Here is a 19,799-nt window from a genome sequence, read left to right on the forward strand (position 1 = left end):
GTCGGTATTAATTAAAAGTGGTGATCGACCCAATTATTAAAGAAATTTCAGTCAAGAGAAAATCGTTTGATGTTAGGAACGCGCCTAACTACATAGGTATATTGTCGTGGTGGCGCGATGGCGGTTACATACAAAAACAAAAAAATACTCTTTGCCTATAATATCATTAGAAAGATGCGGGTTCAGTTCAGACCTTACCCAATTCGTCTAAAGCGGTTGGAACTATGCTGTTTGTGAATGCGTCATACAATAGTTTGAGGTCCACAACAGCCGCGCAACAAGTTTATCTTTATGCTATTCATCCCACTAGCACGCAATTCTACAACCGTGCCTACAACTCAAAGCATTTGTCCAACCATCGCTGTCATCAAAATAAAGATAGATAGGGAATGAATATTACTACGGTAACAAAATTAGTGCCACAGTTTTCCGATAGAGGTGATAAAACAAATCCTGTCGAAGATAAGTACCGTAAAACGGGGTGAATAGAATTCGCGGGGTGAATAGAAAAAAAATCAGGAAAGTTTTCAAGGCCAATATTTGAGTACTCCTCGTTGAAGAATTTAGTTCAAATTTGAAATGATTACACGTCGATATTACTTCTCTGCGGTGTCATAATTGTTTAAATGTTTAAAATGATATTTATACCCAAAAAAATGCTTCAAAGACAACCGTCCTCGAATGCCTTAATATCGACCTCCAAAACTTTGGATTTAAAGTGGGATTTCTTTTCTAATGAGTTGTTTGAAGTGTTTATCTCTTTAGGTGTATATTTATCTATAAAGATACAATATTGTTAATTGAAAAAACGTTTTTAAACCTAAAAAATATGTTTAAATCACAGGAATAGTAATTTTTTTGTATAAACGGGGTGAATAGAACTACAGTATGGGGTAAATGGAAACATAGCAGGGTTCAATAGAAACGCGTAAGGGGTGAATAGAAACGAGTGAGGGGTCAATAGAGATTAATAAATAGGGTTGTCAAAAACTGTAAACAAAATTAACATAAACAATGAAAAATTAATAGTTATTAATGTTCTGAAATTCACAATTATCATTATATCAAAGTTATAACGGCAAACTACTGCATATAGTATGAAAGTTAGTTAGGTTATCTTGTTTTATTTTTTGAGTTAATCTATACGAATCTATACTAATCTATACTAATATTATAATCTATACTAATATTACAAAGCTGAAGAGTTTGTTTGTTTGTTTGAACGCGCTAATCTCAGGAACTACTGGTCCGATTTGAAAAATTCTTTCAGTGTTAGATAGTCCATTTATCGAGGAAGGTTATAGGCTATATATCATCACGCTACTACCAATAGGAGCAGAGTACGGGTGAAAAATGTTACAAAAACGGGGACAATTTTGACTCATTCTCTCTTATGTGACGCAAGCGAAGTTGCGCGGGTCAGCTTGTGTAATTATCAACGGTTATTTCAATTTTTAAACACACAACCTCCCTTTTCAGCATGTTGGATAAGTCGTCTTTGGCAGCCCTAACAGTTTTTCCATTCACCCCTTTGGTCGTTTCGATTTACCCCTATCGCTGGGTAAATAGAACTTGACCATTTTTTTAAGGAAATATCGTAAAATTATGCATATTTTTCGACAAATATGGTTTTAGCTCTTTCTTCATGGCGCCGGACATGATATAGAATAACCCGACAATAAAAATAACAAGTTATTCGCAACAAATTTTTAGGACAAAGTTGAAAATTGTTTCTATTCACCCCGTTTTACGGTACTTATTACGTTACGTAGGTACCTAAAAAGAGAAGGTACTCAGCAAATTTTTCGAAGTTGAAGCTGGAGGTTAGATTTTGTCTACAGGTCTTTTTTATTATTATTTTAATAACACTTGTGAATTCAATTGCTGGCGCCATCTAAGATTAACTCAGCATAGGCTTGCTGTTGGCTTTAATGTCCAATTTTATGTCAAACTACCTACCTAGTTTAACTTTCTTAATCTTTCTTTTCAGTGTTAAAGAAAGTTTTCATTTCCGTCTAAACAACGGTCTATCAGTCCAAAATGTAGGTACCTAACTAGTCCCGTAATTTTTAACTAGCAAGCATCATCCAACAACTCCAAAATCAGACACCATATAATATTTTTAGTTTTACCGAAAATGATTTCCTGTATGTATTTATTTCATTAATCAAAAAAAGGAAAGCACTTAAAAATCAATAAGTCAATAAATATAAGTTTGATTTTTATTTTATCCACCGATGGCATTGAACATACCGTTTAGCAAAAAGACCGAGAGCTGAATTACGATTCTCTTCGTTGATTCGTTCACCTTCGCCGTCGTATGTGTAAAATTAAAAAAAAAAAGCTCGCTGCGATAGATTATTTCAATTTTTACGAAAATAATTAAAACTTGAAAAAATCGTATTTAATGGCATAAATATTTGTAGAACTAGTGAACAGTGTAAAACTTTGTGGCCTGTATACAAGTAAAGCAATTACATAGTAGTAGAAATAGTATTTTTTATTATTGGTTTATTTCAATATCGACATTTTACATAAAATATTTTCCTATTGTTGCTATGAATCTCATCAATGTGAGCAAATAAAAACTGAATGTTATGGCTCCTGGTAACAACGAGCGGCATCCAGGTCATACGGGCACCATACCCAAGACAAAAGTTAGAAATAATTGTAATGTTCCTCAAGAAGCTGTTACACCGACTAGGAGAGACATGACGACCAATCTGGTAACGGTAAGCTTACTGATGTTCTTACATTTCCTCACAGTTATTCTTATATTTGGCTAAGCAGTGTAGACTTGGTCTGATTTGCCATAAAAATTCGGAGGTCGTAGGTTTGTCAGAGTAACCACACCATTCAGACAATATTTTCAGTTCAATGCTGTATTATATGACACTACAAATAAAAATCTTCTTTCACAAACTATAAAATATTTATAGTATTGCAATTTTATAGAATGTAACATTTACTACCATTAATTATTGTTTTTAAATAAAAAAAATAAATCATCCTCAAACACACCTCCACTTGTTTCAGTACATAATTATAACTGTACCTACTTACATACTTTATTGAAGATGTATACAGATTTGTTATAATTACTATAAGAATGGAATATAAATAATTTGAAAATGTGTAACAGAATGGTTAAATTAATATAATTTTTTAATATTACTTTAACAAAAAAGATTGATTTTAAATGATGTAGGTAAAGAATGTCATGAGTAGATAAACAATAATAACAACTGGTGTGGTACTTGGTAAACTGTGAACACATGTGAAGTTCGTATGAGTTTATTTTTGGAAACTTGAGTTTTGTGTAATTTGAACTGCTGCCAAGTTGCTATGGTTTGTGACACACATAATGGTTGGAAATTTGTTCTATTCTTTCTAATCTAATTTTGTGGTGTAAAAAGAGTTAAAAGTATATAGTGACTTCAATTAATATGAAATTGATTTAATCCCTTATGGGAGGTTGCTTTTCTAAATATAGTCTGCAAAAGGTGTGTGTGATTCTCACATGTTAAAAATATTTCAAGTCTGAGTTGCAATGCATGAAAGAATTATTGTTTTAGACTTCATTGGATTGGGTGCCTGTTTCGGAATATAACACTCGGACTAACTACAGTCAATCAAGAAAGCCGACAAATAATACATCAGACCATGAACTAACAGATTTGGGTAAGTTGCTATTGTTACTTTGTGACTTAACTTGCTCACCACCATATTTGGATACCAATATAACAAACTGATATTTTTTTAGACAATTCAGTATCTTTTGAGAGTGGGTTTGGAAGATTTGTACCAGTGAGACCTCAACCGCGCGCCTTACCACTGCACGTGCAAAATCGTGAAAATATAACAACTGAACAGCATGATGATGGTGCCGGATCATCTATATCAGGCCACACTTTACATCCCTATGCGCATCAAATGCAGAATGGTACAGATCCCTTTTTTTTAATAAGACAAACCATGCTAGTTTCATTTCTTTAAATTAATCTTTATTTTTCGCTTAGCCTTATTATTTTTTACATATTTTACTACAAAGCAAAGTTTTTTTTCTTATTGTTTTTTGGTCTTGTTCAGACCTACAATAGTATAAAAAATATTTATTTATATGCTTTTGCTGTTCACAATTTCAATAGGTAGTGCTAACTGTTACTTTTAATTATGTAATAAATAGTGATAATGTTGTTTTTAACGTTACTGTTAATTCTAAGGTCTAATACCTCACTCCAACCACACATCAGCTGCTGTTATGATTGTAAACCCTACCACACCTAATGCAGTTACTGGAAACGTGTCTCAACCGTTTAACGTAAGTTGCATCCATTTGGCTCTTATAAAACTTGGTTTATAATAACACAGACTAAACATTTGATTTGAATGTTCTAGGCACCGAATCAAAACAGAAACAATTTAACAAGGAACTTAAATCCATCTAGAAACAACTTCGACGGTAGTCACGCGAGCAACAATAACACGACGCCTCCGATTTCTAACTCTAGAACTGGGACAAAGACTGTAAATTTAATAAACAATATGTATGAGCAGGGACAAGGAAGTTTCAATAACCTCAATGAGAGTAATCACGTATGTAACATTCCAACAATAAACTATTTATACTAGAGACCCAATGAATTGAATAGGAATTGTAGAAATAGTTTGAGTAAATATTTGCTGATGATTGACAGGTCCATAGAGAGTCGGCACGAGCTCTGGGCGAGGCGATAGCGGCAGCTTGCCCCGACGCAGCGGCAGTGGAACGTCGCCTAGGACAAATTCGAGAGTACATTCGAGTTACTTCGTCTCTAGTTGACACTATGCGTAATTCAGAAGAAGAGGTATGTACAATGCACACTACTACGTATCTAGGTACTGCAATAATCTGAACATAAATGAAAGCTAGTTGACCTTATTTTTAATTTAGGCGTTTATCGAACATACCAAAGAAGAATATGATGAATTAGTAGAGATGGTCATGAAATTGAAGGAAAGTGAAAGTAAGTTGGAGAAAATATTACAGGATAGTAAGCCAGAGAATGTAGAAGTACCCGCTGAGGAGTCAGACGGAGTAGTCATTGTTGAGTTACCTGCCAGCGATACTTCTGTAGACAATGTTAATGAAGTTTCCACCGATAATAATTTAAATATTGATAAAACATGCATTGCGAAAAATACTGACAACAGTGTCATTAATAATAATTTGAAAAAAGTCACCAATATTGAGAATGAACAGTTGAATAAATCAATGCATAACATAAGAGTTGATGACGAAGCTAAGCTGCAAGAAGAACCTAACAAAGCCAGTGATGTTGTTGCTACCGCTAATACAACACAATCACCTTCTGGTAATGTCGAAACGGAGGGAAATGTGAAACCAGCCGATGAGCAATCTGAAATAAAAAAAGATGACCAAGACTTAAATGACATGCTGCGAAAGAATATTCTTTCGTGTGTAGAGAAAATAACGAGAATAGAAGAAATGAAAACCAAAAAGAAAGAGATGAAAGCCCGCGCTGAACAGGTTTTTGTTTGTTACTGTGCACTATGGAGTGTGTCCCTCTGTTGTGAGCCGAAATCCATAGCATGAAGTGGATGCAATCTCGAAGCAGACCATAACCATCTCTAATACCCATCTTATTGACCACAATCGCCATTTGTCATTTGATACTGACGCGACAAAGCTGCTTCCTAGCTTTAACATAGATTTTTCAGCTTTTATCTTATTACTCATGTTTTATTTAATACTCTAATGTGTATATTCGGTAATTTTGTTATTATCTCTAAACTGTTATGAATCAAATAATATTTGACGTAGATCTCAACCTCTGGCTTATACTGCTTCGTATAAAACTTTGTTTCAACCAAAAAATACTATTTGATCTATAACATCTACGAAATGTTTTTATTTGTACAATAAAAAAAGTGTTTGACCCAACCATTTAACAACAAATTAATCATATATATTATTTCCCTATTTTCTGTTATCCTCATGGATGTAAAGATAATTTCTTGATACCTATGCATTAGCACTTCGTTCGCGTATGAAATAGTTTATAGTTTGATATAATTTTCAGCAGGATGTCGTGACAAGACCAGTATCAGCACAAAGTAATAATTCTACGTACAGCGATAATGAGCTTTGGCAAAATGAAATTAAGAGTAAAATGGAACTATCGCAAGTGCGTCTTGCAGCACTGAAACAACAGCAAAAGAGGCTACTTAAATATCAAGTTAGTTTTCAATGCTATTCTGGTCGTTATTAGTGGCGGACATCGGACGTGTATTAATATAATGTTTACTATCAGGCAGAAGCTAAGCAGCAGCTCGAGGAAATGAACAGAGAAAGGGCCCAGTCCCAGGAAATACAGCCCTCTACTTCACATGACAATTACGGCATTGCACAAGTAATCATAATTTATATTAACAAATTGTTATATTCATTATACATTTTATCTCAATAAGGCTGATACATACGAAAGAATAGTTTATAGAAGGATCTTTACAAATTTCAGAACCAACCGTCGGGTGGAAATTATCATCACCCGAACCGAATGTACGCCGCGAATCAGATAGGCGTGGCGACGACGTTGCCGCACTCGTCGGAGAGCCTGCACGTGCAGCAGGGGCTGGCGGGCGGCGCCGAGCCCGAGCGCGGCCACTCGGGCCACTCGGGGCTCTCGGGACACTCCGCGCACTCCGACCACAGCCACGACGACAGGTTCTCGCACCGAGACGCCAATGCCACCGGCAGCGAGGTGAGTAACTTAATATTACAACATTTACTCTGATTATCACTTGCAGAATTTATTACAACCAACAATTTTCATACATAAAGGAGATCATCCATTTTGGGCCTTTTTTCAAAGTGCCGGCCAACAAAAAAAAGTGGCATGTATCGATAGAGCCAGCCATTTGAAGCAATAGTTAGTATGGCACGAAACCGGTAGGATCGCTTTGAACCGAGTTATACAGGTTTGAAGATTCATAATATTCAAACATTAATTAATTTCTGAAAGTGCTGTGAAACATAAAATAATGATTGATTTTGCTAGAATTAACTATCTAAAGCAAATGACCACTCTGAAGTTGATTTAAGGTCGTAAGCACACGTATCAACTCGGAAACGGGTCGTCACCGTATCAACTCGAGATCATCAGTATTATTTGTATGTAATTCCCTACTGTAACACACTTATCGGAATCGTTATGTGGTTGCCCCGGCTCACGACCATGGGAGTGGTTCGTATGCACATTATGCATACACCAGCACCCAGGGTGGAGTGCGGGGCTATGTGCAAATTCCGATAGAATTGTGGGTATACCTTCTAAACCGCAACATGTGTCCTCATAACAAGGGCCCTCATCACAAATCGTACCCGAAGCACAAAATATTGTTCCACATGCCGATGAGTCGGACATAACAACCCAACGGCAACACTCTAGATGATCTCTTACCTAGACGATGGTTTGTTAGTTGCACACAACCGAGGATGCGGCCCCTTAAGTGCGAGTTTGATTCCCCCGGCGCCTCAATGCGTCGCCACTGGACTGGTCACTGGCGACTAGCGCAAGGTCAGCGCATTCTCCCTTAGCGAACCCAAGGGGCCGCACCCTCGATTGTGTGCAACTATCAAACCATCGTCTAGGTAAGAGGTCATCTAGATTGTTGCCGTTGGGTTGTTATGTCCGACTCATCGGCATGTGGAACAATATTTTGTGCTTCGGGTACGATTTGTGATGAGGGCCCTTGTTATGAGGACACATGTTGCGGTTTAGAAGGAATGCCCACAATTCTATCGGAATTTGCACATAGCCCCGCACTCCACCCTGGGTGCTGGTGTATGCATAATGTGCATACGAACCACTCCCATGGTCGTGAGCCGGGGCGACTACATAACGATTCCGATAAGTGTGTTACAGTAGGGAATTACATACAAATAATACTGATGATCTCGAGTTGATACGGTGACGACCCGTTTCCGAGTTGATACGTGTGCTTACGACCTTAAATCAACTTCAGAGTGGTCATTTGCTTTAGATAGTTAATTCTAGCAAAATCAATCATTATTTTATGTTTCACAGCACTTTCAGAAATGTATAAATGTTTGAATATTATGAATCTTCAAACCTGTATAACTCGGTTCAAAGTGATCCTACCGGTTTCGTGCCATACTAACTATTGTTTCAAATGGCTAGCTCTATCGATACATGCCACTTTTTTTTGTTGGCCGGCACTTTGAAAAAAGGCCCAAAAATGTATGGAGCGTGGATGATCTCCTTTATCATTTAATTACCCTTCTACCAGATTTTCAAATTGATATCGCGTTTTTATTCTATTCTTTGATTTAACATCCAAGTTATATTATCTACAGGAGGCAGCCGGAGTGGGCCGTGACAGCGAAGCAGAAGATGACGAAATGATACTAAATGAACGCAGTCGTATGCTGCAACTGAAATTGAGGGAATTGCAGATGAAGAAACAACATATGGAGAACTTGGTATGTTTAAAAACCTAAGAACTGAACAGCACATACTTATAATGCTTTGATACATTGAAAATTATCAGTAATGTATTCTCTCTTGAACAAAATTAAAGAAAATTATCTTTATAATTCATAGGTACAAGAATTTCAGAAACTACAAATGGCAACTCGTCTCGGCACCGCACATAACACATATTCAAGTTCCGGTGAAGAGAGCGCTGACGAGGAACCGCCGCGTAAATGTAACAAACCTGTGAGCAACAATAAGAATGAAGATCCTTACAAACTGATGGAAATAAAAGCTATTAAGACAGCCCTTCAAAAAACAAAAGGTTTGTACATATTATTTTATGAACCTGATAGGTTATAACGAATTAAAACTTAAAATTCTACTTTGTGTAAGTAACTAAATCGTTATAACGATAGATCTGATCTGACATACACATACACAATTCTATTATTACAGATTTGATGAGGTCGGTGGAAAACTATGAAACAGAGCAACTTTCGGGAGCTCACGATGATTCCTTCAGGGAGCCCTCAATGCATTCGAACATCCATGACAAGTAAGTATAATATCATCCGATATATTTAACTTCCAAGTATTAAATTTTTTCTTACTCTATAAATTGATTGGTGGTTGTTTGTAGTAAATCGGAAGGCGGTGGCAGTATGGGCGGATGGTCTAACGAAGGCAGCATGTGTCGCGTTCGCAACTCGTTGCCGCAACGTCACAAGTTCACCAACGAACAACACTCGCAACAACACCTTACGCAACATCAACAACAACAACAGCAAAGTATGCTTAATTTAAGACCTATTTAATAATTTGTTGTGTTATTACGAACTGATGATAATGTTCAATTTGTTGATTTAGGTCACGAAGCTAACATAGCAACGTTGCAAGAGTTAGCCCAAGAGCTGCGGATGGAAACCGAAAAGATTATGGGCGAGCGTGCCCGCATAAAAGACATGATATCTAATAAAGGTAAGCTTATTTTTATATTATTACATAGATATATTAAACGTTGTATGTGAATGAGGCAAGGGAAGTTTGTAAGAATTGTACCAAGAGTCGTTCTTTGGTCTCTGCCTGCCCCTATTGGAAAACAACATGATATTATTTATGTACATATTTATATCATAGACGTTATTTAAATCATAGCAAACTTTTGTTTGACTAAATACACGGTATTCCAGCAGAGGCAAGTCGTAAGCAGAAGAAGGTGAACGAGGAGGTTCGTGGGCCGCCGTCGGGAGGCGCGGGCCCATCGGGCGTGCCGGGCCCGGCCGAGCGGCGCCAGATGCAGCTGCGGGCCCTACTGGCCGACAAACAGCGGGAGCTGGAGGCGCTGCTTAATAAAGAAGTACGTGTTTTTCACTATTTTTTTGGTATATTCTCAGTTGTCCCCTCTAACACTGTCCCCCGGGGAGACAACTGGGAATAATAGTAGGGATTATACAATTTTTTTAACTTATGAAATGAGTAATACTAAAATGTATTTTGTTACTATGTCATCACCGATTGAATGAGAAGAAGATGTTAATGTAGTGCTTTTTATTTTATTACAGAAAGTTCTATGCTCCGGCCCTGAGCCTCAAAAGATTAAACCTGAATCTAGAACAGCTTCAGTCGTGAATCAGTCTTACAATAGGTATTTTATATTGTTTAATTTTATTACAGTTTGTTCCTCTTTTTTTTAATTAGTTATTATCGATTAATATTATATTTTACAGTGAACATGAACATATTAGTGAACCTGAATCCAGATCCGAGCAAATACTTCTGGACTCTCAAGATTCAAGGGAAACTGAGAATTTCAGGGTATGTAAACGCCTCTACAATTTTACACCCAGTAAAAATGTACTAAAATCATGGCCCAAGTACGGTTCTGACCTGCTACTATTTTTTGTATGCAGGGTGGTGGTGACAGTACTCTGGGCGGGAGGTCTGGACCATTACCACCACACATGGGCAGCGCTTATGGCAGCGACACGGATAGGTAATATACTTGTTAATTTGGTGAAGTACTATTGTAATGTTTTCTTAATGTAAAAACTCATTTGTGAAATGTATTTTTGGTTTCGTAGTGCATCCAGAAATAAGTCGAACCAGAGAAATCGTCCAAGGAGAAGGCAGCCACAAGAAAGGCAACCAGATGAAAATGCGGTATGTCTTTTAATTTTATTTATGCACGTCAAAATATCTGGGAAAAAGATAGTCATTGCTAGCGAAACATGCGTATAATAATGGAGAATGTTACTAGGTATGCCAAATCGCTTCAAATTTTGACTCAGTAAAGCCTGTACATGTACATGCAAACTAGTTTTTGTTTTAGTCAAAAATACCAAGTAGTTTTTATTTTACAAGCATTCAAAGTTTCGAAAAATATCGAGTCGCGCTAACAGCGTGACGTCATATTACACCGTGCTGCGGGAGCCGCGTCCCGCTTAATATCAAGTCTCCAGCCCTAGATGTAATATCTTATGCAGTATTTTGTTGTGTATTTGTCCCCTTATTACATTTATAGTGTAATAATAGTAAATATTATTATTAAGGACCGTGTGAGCTAGACTGAGCGTGGTGTACAATGACGTCACACGCAAATTGACGGTTACAACTTGTTTTACTTATAAATCAGAAACTAATTGACGTATCGAAGTAATTCTTTCACTAGTATTTTATATTTTTAACAGAGAATATGGAGAGCTAATAATCCAAATTTGTTAACATTCTCCATTAAGCTCAAACTTGTGACACTAAGATCATAATACTGGGCAGGTTTACTTTACTTCTACCATGCTAACGCACAAAGACTGCAGTTGTTATTTACCTAACTCTCTAACAGAAGGCATAATTAAACAGTATAGTCATATTATTTTCAGGCACCTCAGCCGAATAATGCGAACCAAAATATTCGGCACGAGCCGAGAGTTGAGACGTCCAACGTGAACATGGTGCCACCAATATCGCAAAACTGTAAGATAATTTTAACAATTCTACATGGCTTTTGAGCTTCTTGGTGATTTTTTTTTAATATTTACCCTTTTTTATGTTTAGTAGGTGACAATCCAGCTAACATGCCGTACCCACATTTGCCCCCTCCGTGCTGGAACACTACTAAATCAAATCAGGTAATTATTAGCATGCTCTATATAGCTGATTTAAGTCCACATCACGAGCTCAAAAAGTCATTTTTGTTTACTTGGTTGAATTGTATCCAAGGTGAACAATATTGTCTCCATTTATTTTGAAATCATTCATCATCTTTTACTTAAGTAAACTTTAATGAGGACACAAAAAGTCAATGTTCCTCTGGATGTAATCACCCATCCCAACAAAGTGGAAAAAGAGTAGGTACTGTATAATATAAATCAACTCATAATCCTAAGTATTAACAGCTTGTTTTTTTTTTTCAGGATATGCGCAATCAATTCACTCAGAATAGTCACTCTCAAACCATGGAACGTCTGTTGGGGACGCCACAGGTGTCGTTCCCGCCAACCATGCCTTTCAACATGATGATGCCGTACAGTAAGTAGACAATTGTACTTCAATAATAATAACTAGTTTATTTTAAATGAACCATGTTTATTCTGCTCTGCTTCTTTTTAAAATTTAAGTATATTACGTAGTGTCATCAGATTCTGTAGATAGAATGTACGTTATCAGTAGACAAATTGCGTTATTTGGCTAGGAAGAGAAATTAATGTAAATCTCACCATGTGCTTTCAAAATTCATCACGTAATAAAATTAAAGTCACTATTATGTCAACACGTAAATCGTAATCCGCGCAAAGGACACCCAATGCTCACTTGTGAACCTTCAATTTAATGCTGCCATTTCTTCCTATATTACCTATCGTAATGTATGTTATGATTATATAAAAAAAACAAGTTTAATATTTATTCACGGTCTACCAGATGGACTAAAAAATAAAAATAGGCAACATTCCTATGGAAAGAAGCTGGTTAAAATTTGGTAATCCTTGTACAGGTATGGTAGGTGGTTGCAGTTGTGGATGTAGTTTCTGGGGTGCGTGGTGTTGGCAGCAATTGGTCATGCAGCAGCGAGAGATCCACCAGCTTCGAGATCAACTCAATCACGTAAGTTGATACACTAATCATCACACGAAACATTATTCTCACTATTGCCTTTGAGAAAACAAGTTGAAATTACATTGTAACAAAAAACATGAAATACATTATTTTTATTTATTATCTATACTTATATACTAAGTCTAACTAAGTTCTACTACTTCTAACGTCTTTCAGTGTTAGATAGCCTATTTATCGATCACGGGGAAAATTATGACCCATTCTCTCTTATGTGACGCAAGCGAAGTTGCGCGGGTCAGCTAGTTATTATTAAATTACGAATTGTTTTACAGTTGGAAGAACGTTGGCGCGCAGAAACAGCTTCGCATACGTTAAATAACCAAGTTCCACCAGGGAACAGAGCTAATAACTATTGGGACAACTTCCGGAGGTAAGAATAAACCATATGAATGTTATTTGGTGTTTTATAAATATTTTAAACATTTTATATAATGTATTTATGTAACATCGTTTTCTCTTTTCAGATATTAGCGAACATACATAATTTAATATAATTTATATATTATTATTTTAATAAAATTCATCTTATATACTGTATTTATCTATTCTCATTTCTTCAGTTCAAAAAATAATTAAGGGTGAGAATTGTGTTTGCCCTAAATTAAGTTTGGATTGGTTGATACATTTCTCTTGCTTTTGGTAAAAAAAAACTAATAATATGCCTGTGAATTAATATATTATGACGTGTTCATACTAACATTTTGTTTATTAGTACTACCACAGTATTAAAATATTAAGTCATATAAGGAATAATTTAAAAAAATATTCTTTTGCAGCTATTCTCGTCAAAATCTTCTCTCTGCTAATAACAAGGCAAACGCGGATGGCCATTTAGGAGTTGGACCTGCTCATAACCCACATCCGTTGGTTGAAAGATCTCATAACACTTTACATCACACCCCTTCGGCCACACCTCCTTCAATTACACCCAAGAGAAATACCAACGCTGTTAGTTCTTCACAGAATGTGGGTCAATCGTCTCAGACAAATAACGAGGACGTACCCAATAGACACACTCGTAGAAACGTTGTGTACGAAAGATCTCTATCGTTTTCATCTGCACCAGATGTGTTAAACGTTAACCAGAATGCTGACTCTGACGGCGCCACTGCTTGCCACTCGAGGAACATCGACGACAGCAGTGTCACTAATGTTTCAAACATCAATATAAACCGCCAAGAGGTTCCAACTAATTCATTTAGAAATTTAAATATTGCAAATCCGATTCCTGAAATTATCCAATCACATTCTAATAACCTCAATACGTCCGCAAATAGTAAAAAGAAATCTTCTTCAAAATTACCTGCTAAGAATTCAACAAATAGGCGAAACTATACATTGGATTATTCGCAGATGAGTAATATTAATATTGCGAGTACATCTGAAATGCCTAATCCTAATTTAGCGTCGACTAGTCGAGAAAATCAAGACAAAGCTACTTCAAAATTATTCGATCTCCTGAGAGAAAATGTATATTCTGAGGTAACTGCTCTAATAGATGTGAATGAATCTCATCCAGATTTTTTAATACAGTTATTTAGAGAGTTACAACTGATAAGCTCTGATGCATTGCGACAAAAAGTGTTACAGTCCATACGTAATGTGTTGTCTCAATACAGTTCCATCTTAGAAAGTCAGAATAACGAAGGAACGCATGAGGAAAATAGACAAGAAACCGTTTCTACGACATCTGGCGAACCTAGCTCTTATAATGATAGTAACCTCATGCAGAATATGTGTGCTAATACCATCCAGATTGATAACAAGATAGTTCGCTTCTTGTTACTAAAGAGCGATGAGACGTGTACGAGTGAATTTTTAGAAGCTTTAGCTTCAGTCATTCTGAGCAGTATTACTGATGGAAGATATCCACAACAGACGAAAAGAAGGCTTGTGGAATTCCTTTCTAAGTACGATGGTATGAGAGTTTGCGACGTTTCTGGTGACATTATTGAAAACCTCCCATTAATGGTTCCTACTAGCAATCCTGTTCAAGAAAATGAACCTACTCAACTTTCAAATGAACTATCAGAATCTTCCATTTTACAAGACGTGGCAGGGTCATTAAATTTATTCAGTTCGAGCGACAGCCAGCTACATCAACTCAATGCCTGTCCCTATGATTTATGGTCAGGGCATGTCCACATGGACATTGAAAATTCGGATATGAATGACAACAGTCCACGTTCTAGTCAGGAGGGTAAAGTCGATCTCATTAATTGTTCAGAGATGCATAACGGAGATTTAGCCGAGGCTGATCAGACGTGTCATACTGAGACTGAGGATGGAGTCGTCAATGGACATGACGAAGCTGGAGCTAATGCGGAAGCACTTCCTGACGTTGTTGACACCGAGGAAGTCACTCCGACTGAGGTAATGCAACATGTACTGTACTGTAGATGTCTACCATTAATTAACTGCGCTAACCGTAATGAATAAGTTCCTTTTTCTATTTTTAATATAATTAACAGACTTAATATTTAGCAGTGGATGGCATGTATAAACCATCAACTGCTAGTAATGATATGATCATAGCCTCCATTTTAACAGAAAACATATATGTATTATGTAAACTAATTTTTAACATTTCCACTAACAATGCACAAATATAACACAACACCGTAAATAATATTATTTGATTATTACGGTATGCGACACAAGTATTTAAATGGTAATTACCAAAGGATAATAAATAAGCTAACAAGTATGTATTAATATGAGATGCTGTAGTCCTTCTGATTAACGACCAACTATTTTTCGAGAGGATTATGTAAAACCATATAGTGTATTTAATGTTATCATAACACATACATTTATCGCAATCATCTTGTTGGGAATTCTTGATTCGTTAAAAGTTTTATAATTTGCAGTCAAAAATCTGTATTTAACTGGTCTATCTTAAAAAAAATCGAACTGCCTAAATTACATGCCGAGTCTAAAATTTGACTACCTGTATTGACAATTAAAGGCTAATATCCTGAATTTTTAATTGTAAGCATACCTAATCAAATAAAATAGACATTGTGCAGTAATCGTACAATAAAAATCATGGCGCTCTACTGTCTTACCTTTCGTACAATGATGTTATGTATTGTTAACAATTATTATAGTTTAATCATTAACAACCTTTCATAACTCCTGTCTTGGCTCACTAACTGGTTTTTACCTCTATTAACCTAAAGCTTAATAATTTATACAATTATTATAACCAGTCTCCTCTACTGTAATCACCTAGTTTTTAAGTTTTTTACTTTTACAATGAACATTATACATTTTTTGTAGTCTGATCTCAATTTTCCATCTTGTATACTATGCACTTATATCTGATGTATCTGTCATATTTACTCGAATTTATTTTTACAATTTGTAATATTGGAGTGATTATAATAAACTGGAATATTAAACACCTGCATTTTCACTTCATCATTTAAATTAAAAACACTCTTTAGTTAAAACAATTTATTACAATATCAGGTACAAAAATATCACAGATTTTGGTCTTGTCATGTTTCTATGAATTACATCACTTGTATTCTAACTACCAATCTATATGTTAAGTACAATGTATAACATGTTGGTATGTTTACATTAAAGGCTGAAGCAGAGTGGCTTGGACTTGACCGTGTGCCTACAAGGCTGCACATGGAAGATTCATCTGAAAAACAAAAAGGTGAAGTTAATATCTTACAATAATGGAGCAAACACTCAAACACAACCACATTTGGGTTTCACTGTATGAGCGTATCCTGAAAGGGAAATTATAATGCATTAAAGCTTCATTCACTGCATCTGGAACAGAAAACAAAGTAAATAGAAATAATTAGATTTCCTTTTTTTTCAGATTAAACTGAGAAGTGTGATGATTCCTTATTGACTTTAGTATTATTCAATGTTATAACTGTATCCCATTCATAATATTATTATTGAAGTATGCTGTATTTTACATAAATACTTTGTGTAATATATAATACATAAATAAATATTATTCTTGAAATGTTGTTGTATTTAAAAGAAAAGACCCTCCCTTTTTGCCTATTATAATTTTATTAGATAAAGCCTTACACTATGTGAGAAAACTTATACACTAATTTACAGTGTACAAAATGAATGTATAATTCTTAAAGTCCCAATCACTTGGTGTGGTGAAAACACACATGCAAATCTGGTATTAAACGAACAGTCACAGACACTGAATTATATGAAATATGTTTCCTCCGTGAATGTTCCAATATAAAGATTCCATGAGATCTTCTGATATTGTGTCCAATGTCTCGTTTGTCTCAGGTTCAATGGTTTTCTCTCTTTGTACTTCTGCAGATAAAATGGACATTTCTGAATTAATTTTTGTCAATGTGACATTTCAGAAGAGATTAGATCATATGAGCCATGAGACAACGAGATATGTCTGGATTGTTGTGGGTTGGGCGTAGTAAACATGGGTTGTAGTTGGAAGTTGATGGCACCATACCCTCTGAAATAAATTCGAATTTCATCACACTGGGCTTCAAGTTTCAGACAGGAAGCCTCCGTACCAAGTTTTGTTGCTGTTTCCACTTCTTGAAGAATTAACATGATTGTTAAACATATTATGTACTACTACTATAATCTAGTCATGTTACTTATAAATAAATTTAACACCTAAATAAACAACTAAGAAAATATTTTTATATATGCATGAATTATTTTAAGTTAACATTTTTCATCTCATTATTTAATATGGTAGTTGACTTCATCTCATCACATACTTTATGAAAACAACAAAAAAACCTATTTTTTGTATAGAAAATACAACATGGTGACATCACTATGTCATGTTATCATTGGCAACAAATAAGGGCCATAATGTGTTAGAAACAAATTAACATAACTTGATCATACAAGTACGAGTTTAAAAGAATTTCAGTTGTCCCAGTCAACTACCCTATTAGATAAAAAAATGTTAGATGAATTTCCATACAGACATACTGTTTTAAATATATAAAAAAATAATGTTAATAAAAATAAAAAAAATATTCTCTGCAGGTGGCATAGCAAAACTTAAGATGAGACCATTGACATGACTAGAGGGCAGCAAATTGACTAAATGCCTCAGGTCAGAGCTGGCCCTAGATCTGTGACAGTTGCAAGAAAGTTGGCTGGACCTAATAGTTTTGCCACATGCCCCTGGTTTTGTAGTTTTGCCTCCTAACAAGAATTTTTGGCACATTAATTAAAATAACAGATTACCAGTAACATAAAGTCAACTATAATTAATCAACCCCCTCATGAAATCACAAGATGTATCAGATTATTAAGAAAATGATTACAATGTACCATAATTGTGAAAAATCTATTGATCTTCATCAATCAACTACTAGAACTCAAATATAAAACTCGCTTTTTCTCACTTACATCTAATACAATGACTAATCTATGTGAATAGGCCATGATGCAAACACATTAAACAATTCTGTGAAATAACATTTCAGTTAATAACTTTTAGATACAGAAAGTTGCTAATATATGTTAGTTTACATGATATTTTCATGATGCATAAAACTAGTTTACAAAATTCAAGTAGATATTATGAGGATCTGCAGCCAAATATCTCTAATCATTCTATTAACAAGTATTTTTTTAATTCAGCCATATTTTGTCTTGAATGGAAAGTAATTAACTTAATTAATTAATAGTATAAAATAAAGATATTTGTTACAGATCCATTGGGCTCTTACCTACACTAGTTTAAGCAATTAATTAATAAATAGTTAATAGTGGATTATTTATATATTTTAGAAATGAGCATAATAAATAGAAAATACTGAACCACACATTGTATTTTGGAAAAATAAATTGTGAACATCAGCTAAAACTAGTATAGACTCCTGTTTATAAAATGAAAAAACTATTTCAAGCTGTAAATGCATAGACAAACATGTGTGTAAAACAAGTCCATTTCTTATGATAACATTTTGTCAAACTTATAATAAAAATATTATTCATGTTTTATGTTGTGATTTTGAAAAGATTGCAACCTTTTTCATAAAAACAAGTGATAAATATGAGGAAATAATTAATAGCTTTTCACTACATTGTTTGTAAAAATTAAGAAATTTTATTTCAATTGCAGCATTCAAACTAAATTGGATTATAGTGTGTTTATGAATAAGGGATTAATCAAATTTTAACTTGTACAAGAGAATCAAATAATAAACATAGGAATAGAAGGTCATTACAGTGCATATTATTATATAGGCTATTCAATTAACATTAGAAAAGCTTGTGTGAAACTGCAACAAAACTGTAAATGCTCAACATATTTAATGCATTTGATGTTATGAACCATCCGCTCATTTAAAGTGGCTATGGGAGACTTCCTACAAAGCAAATACTACAGATCAATCTTGTTGCTCTTATAGAATAGCTATAAGAATTGTTTTCTGTAAAAAAGCATAGTGAATTTACGTAAGTACTATATTGTTAGGTTATGGAACCTCACTGAACTAAATCACGTCACATCAACACTGAATAGGTTAAGTAATTCAGTGAGATTCCAATTAATTAATATGAACTTACCATCGCGATGACGTTTGGTTTGAGGATAATCTTGCTCATCCGCACACCGCTTCTTCGATTTTGATTTAGTTTTATTGTCACTTTCTTCTAACTCTATCATTTCGCAATCGGTATCAATACGGTTATTTCCAGAATTCTTGAGATCGTGGTACCCGTAGTAGCAATTTTTGGATATATGTATATTCTGACATTGACCCACGGGGAGATTGGCATCGGAACAAATTGGAGCAGGTCGAACAGCGTCAAAATTATTTCTGGCGTCCTGTAGATATGAGTCAATGTTGCTTGCCGGCATTTTCCAAAATTTTATTCGTGAAGATCTTAGATGAGATAGTATTTTATGAAGTCCGAGTTTATTCTATACGTTAACGGCTCTTCGTTTTAATGGATTACTTTTCAACGTAGCTCTAAATGAAGTATAATGTAATTTATGTGATGTGAACAATGCTTTCACAATTCACGGTGACGCTATTATTGACTGTCATATGTCAGTTATGTCACACTGAGTGAACTAGTATTGAGATTTGAGTGGTTCAGTGAACGAAGTGATCGAGGGCATTCCCTCGATCGCTTCGTACATTTAACGCGGGAACAATGCTGCAAACCCAAATATCAAAAATACGAAGAAACTTC

At 35.1% G+C, this 19,799-nt stretch overlaps 2 protein-coding genes across 13 annotated transcripts; one reads left to right on the forward strand and one right to left on the reverse strand.

The window, feature by feature from the left end:
• The first annotated feature begins 2,314 nt into the window (after positions 1-2,314).
• Positions 2,315-16,605, forward strand: LOC142974477 (uncharacterized). Of its 11 annotated transcripts, XM_076116840.1 has the most exons (28): positions 2,315-2,732; positions 3,576-3,681; positions 3,764-3,943; positions 4,224-4,321; positions 4,399-4,596; positions 4,698-4,847; positions 4,934-5,530; positions 6,084-6,239; positions 6,315-6,413; positions 6,522-6,764; positions 8,381-8,506; positions 8,628-8,823; positions 8,958-9,057; positions 9,142-9,290; positions 9,369-9,479; positions 9,692-9,858; positions 10,064-10,146; positions 10,229-10,316; positions 10,412-10,494; positions 10,583-10,661; positions 11,378-11,471; positions 11,553-11,626; positions 11,912-12,026; positions 12,490-12,599; positions 12,884-12,981; positions 13,388-14,984; positions 16,206-16,281; positions 16,453-16,605. In XM_076116840.1, exons 1-28 carry the CDS (start codon positions 2,598-2,600, stop codon positions 16,455-16,457), a joined length of 5,313 nt encoding a protein of 1,770 aa, XP_075972955.1. In that variant the 5' UTR covers positions 2,315-2,597; the 3' UTR covers positions 16,458-16,605. The 11 variants fall into 11 exon arrangements, with proteins under 11 accessions (XP_075972955.1, XP_075972949.1, XP_075972952.1 ...); XM_076116834.1 differs by lacking the exon at positions 16,453-16,605 and having other exon boundaries at positions 16,206-16,443; XM_076116837.1 differs by lacking the exon at positions 16,453-16,605 and having other exon boundaries at positions 11,556-11,626; positions 16,206-16,443.
• Positions 16,606-16,635: 30 nt separating this feature from the next.
• Positions 16,636-19,675, reverse strand: LOC142974478 (uncharacterized). Of its 2 annotated transcripts, none has more exons than XM_076116846.1 (2): positions 19,167-19,675; positions 16,636-16,922 (listed from the first exon to the last, which is right to left on the reverse strand). In XM_076116846.1, exons 1-2 carry the CDS (start codon positions 19,459-19,461, stop codon positions 16,792-16,794), a joined length of 426 nt encoding a protein of 141 aa, XP_075972961.1. In that variant the 5' UTR covers positions 19,462-19,675; the 3' UTR covers positions 16,636-16,791. The 2 variants fall into 2 exon arrangements, with proteins under 2 accessions (XP_075972961.1, XP_075972962.1); XM_076116847.1 differs by having other exon boundaries at positions 16,783-17,082; positions 19,167-19,670.
• Between the last annotated feature and the right edge of the window lie 124 nt (positions 19,676-19,799).

This window comes from Anticarsia gemmatalis, chromosome 7 (assembly GCF_050436995.1).
Source record: "Anticarsia gemmatalis isolate Benzon Research Colony breed Stoneville strain chromosome 7, ilAntGemm2 primary, whole genome shotgun sequence".
Taxonomy (NCBI): domain Eukaryota; kingdom Metazoa; phylum Arthropoda; class Insecta; order Lepidoptera; family Erebidae; genus Anticarsia; species Anticarsia gemmatalis.

Bases quoted from the DNA above. Each gene is read 5' to 3' on its own strand.
- LOC142974478 (XM_076116846.1), bottom strand. From the start codon at position 19,461: ATGCCGGCAAGCAACATTGACTCATATCTACAGGACGCCAGAAATAAT. The intron at 16,923-19,166 runs GTAAGTTCATAT...TTTTATCTGCAG, and splicing joins AACCAAACGTCATCGCGATG to AAGTACAAAGAGAGAAAACC.
- LOC142974477 (XM_076116834.1), top strand. From the start codon at position 2,598: ATGGCTCCTGGTAACAACGAGCGGCATCCAGGTCATACGGGCACCATA. The intron at 3,682-3,763 runs GTAAGTTGCTAT...ATATTTTTTTAG, and splicing joins CCATGAACTAACAGATTTGG to ACAATTCAGTATCTTTTGAG. The intron at 8,824-8,957 runs GTTTGTACATAT...CTATTATTACAG, and splicing joins AGCCCTTCAAAAAACAAAAG to ATTTGATGAGGTCGGTGGAA.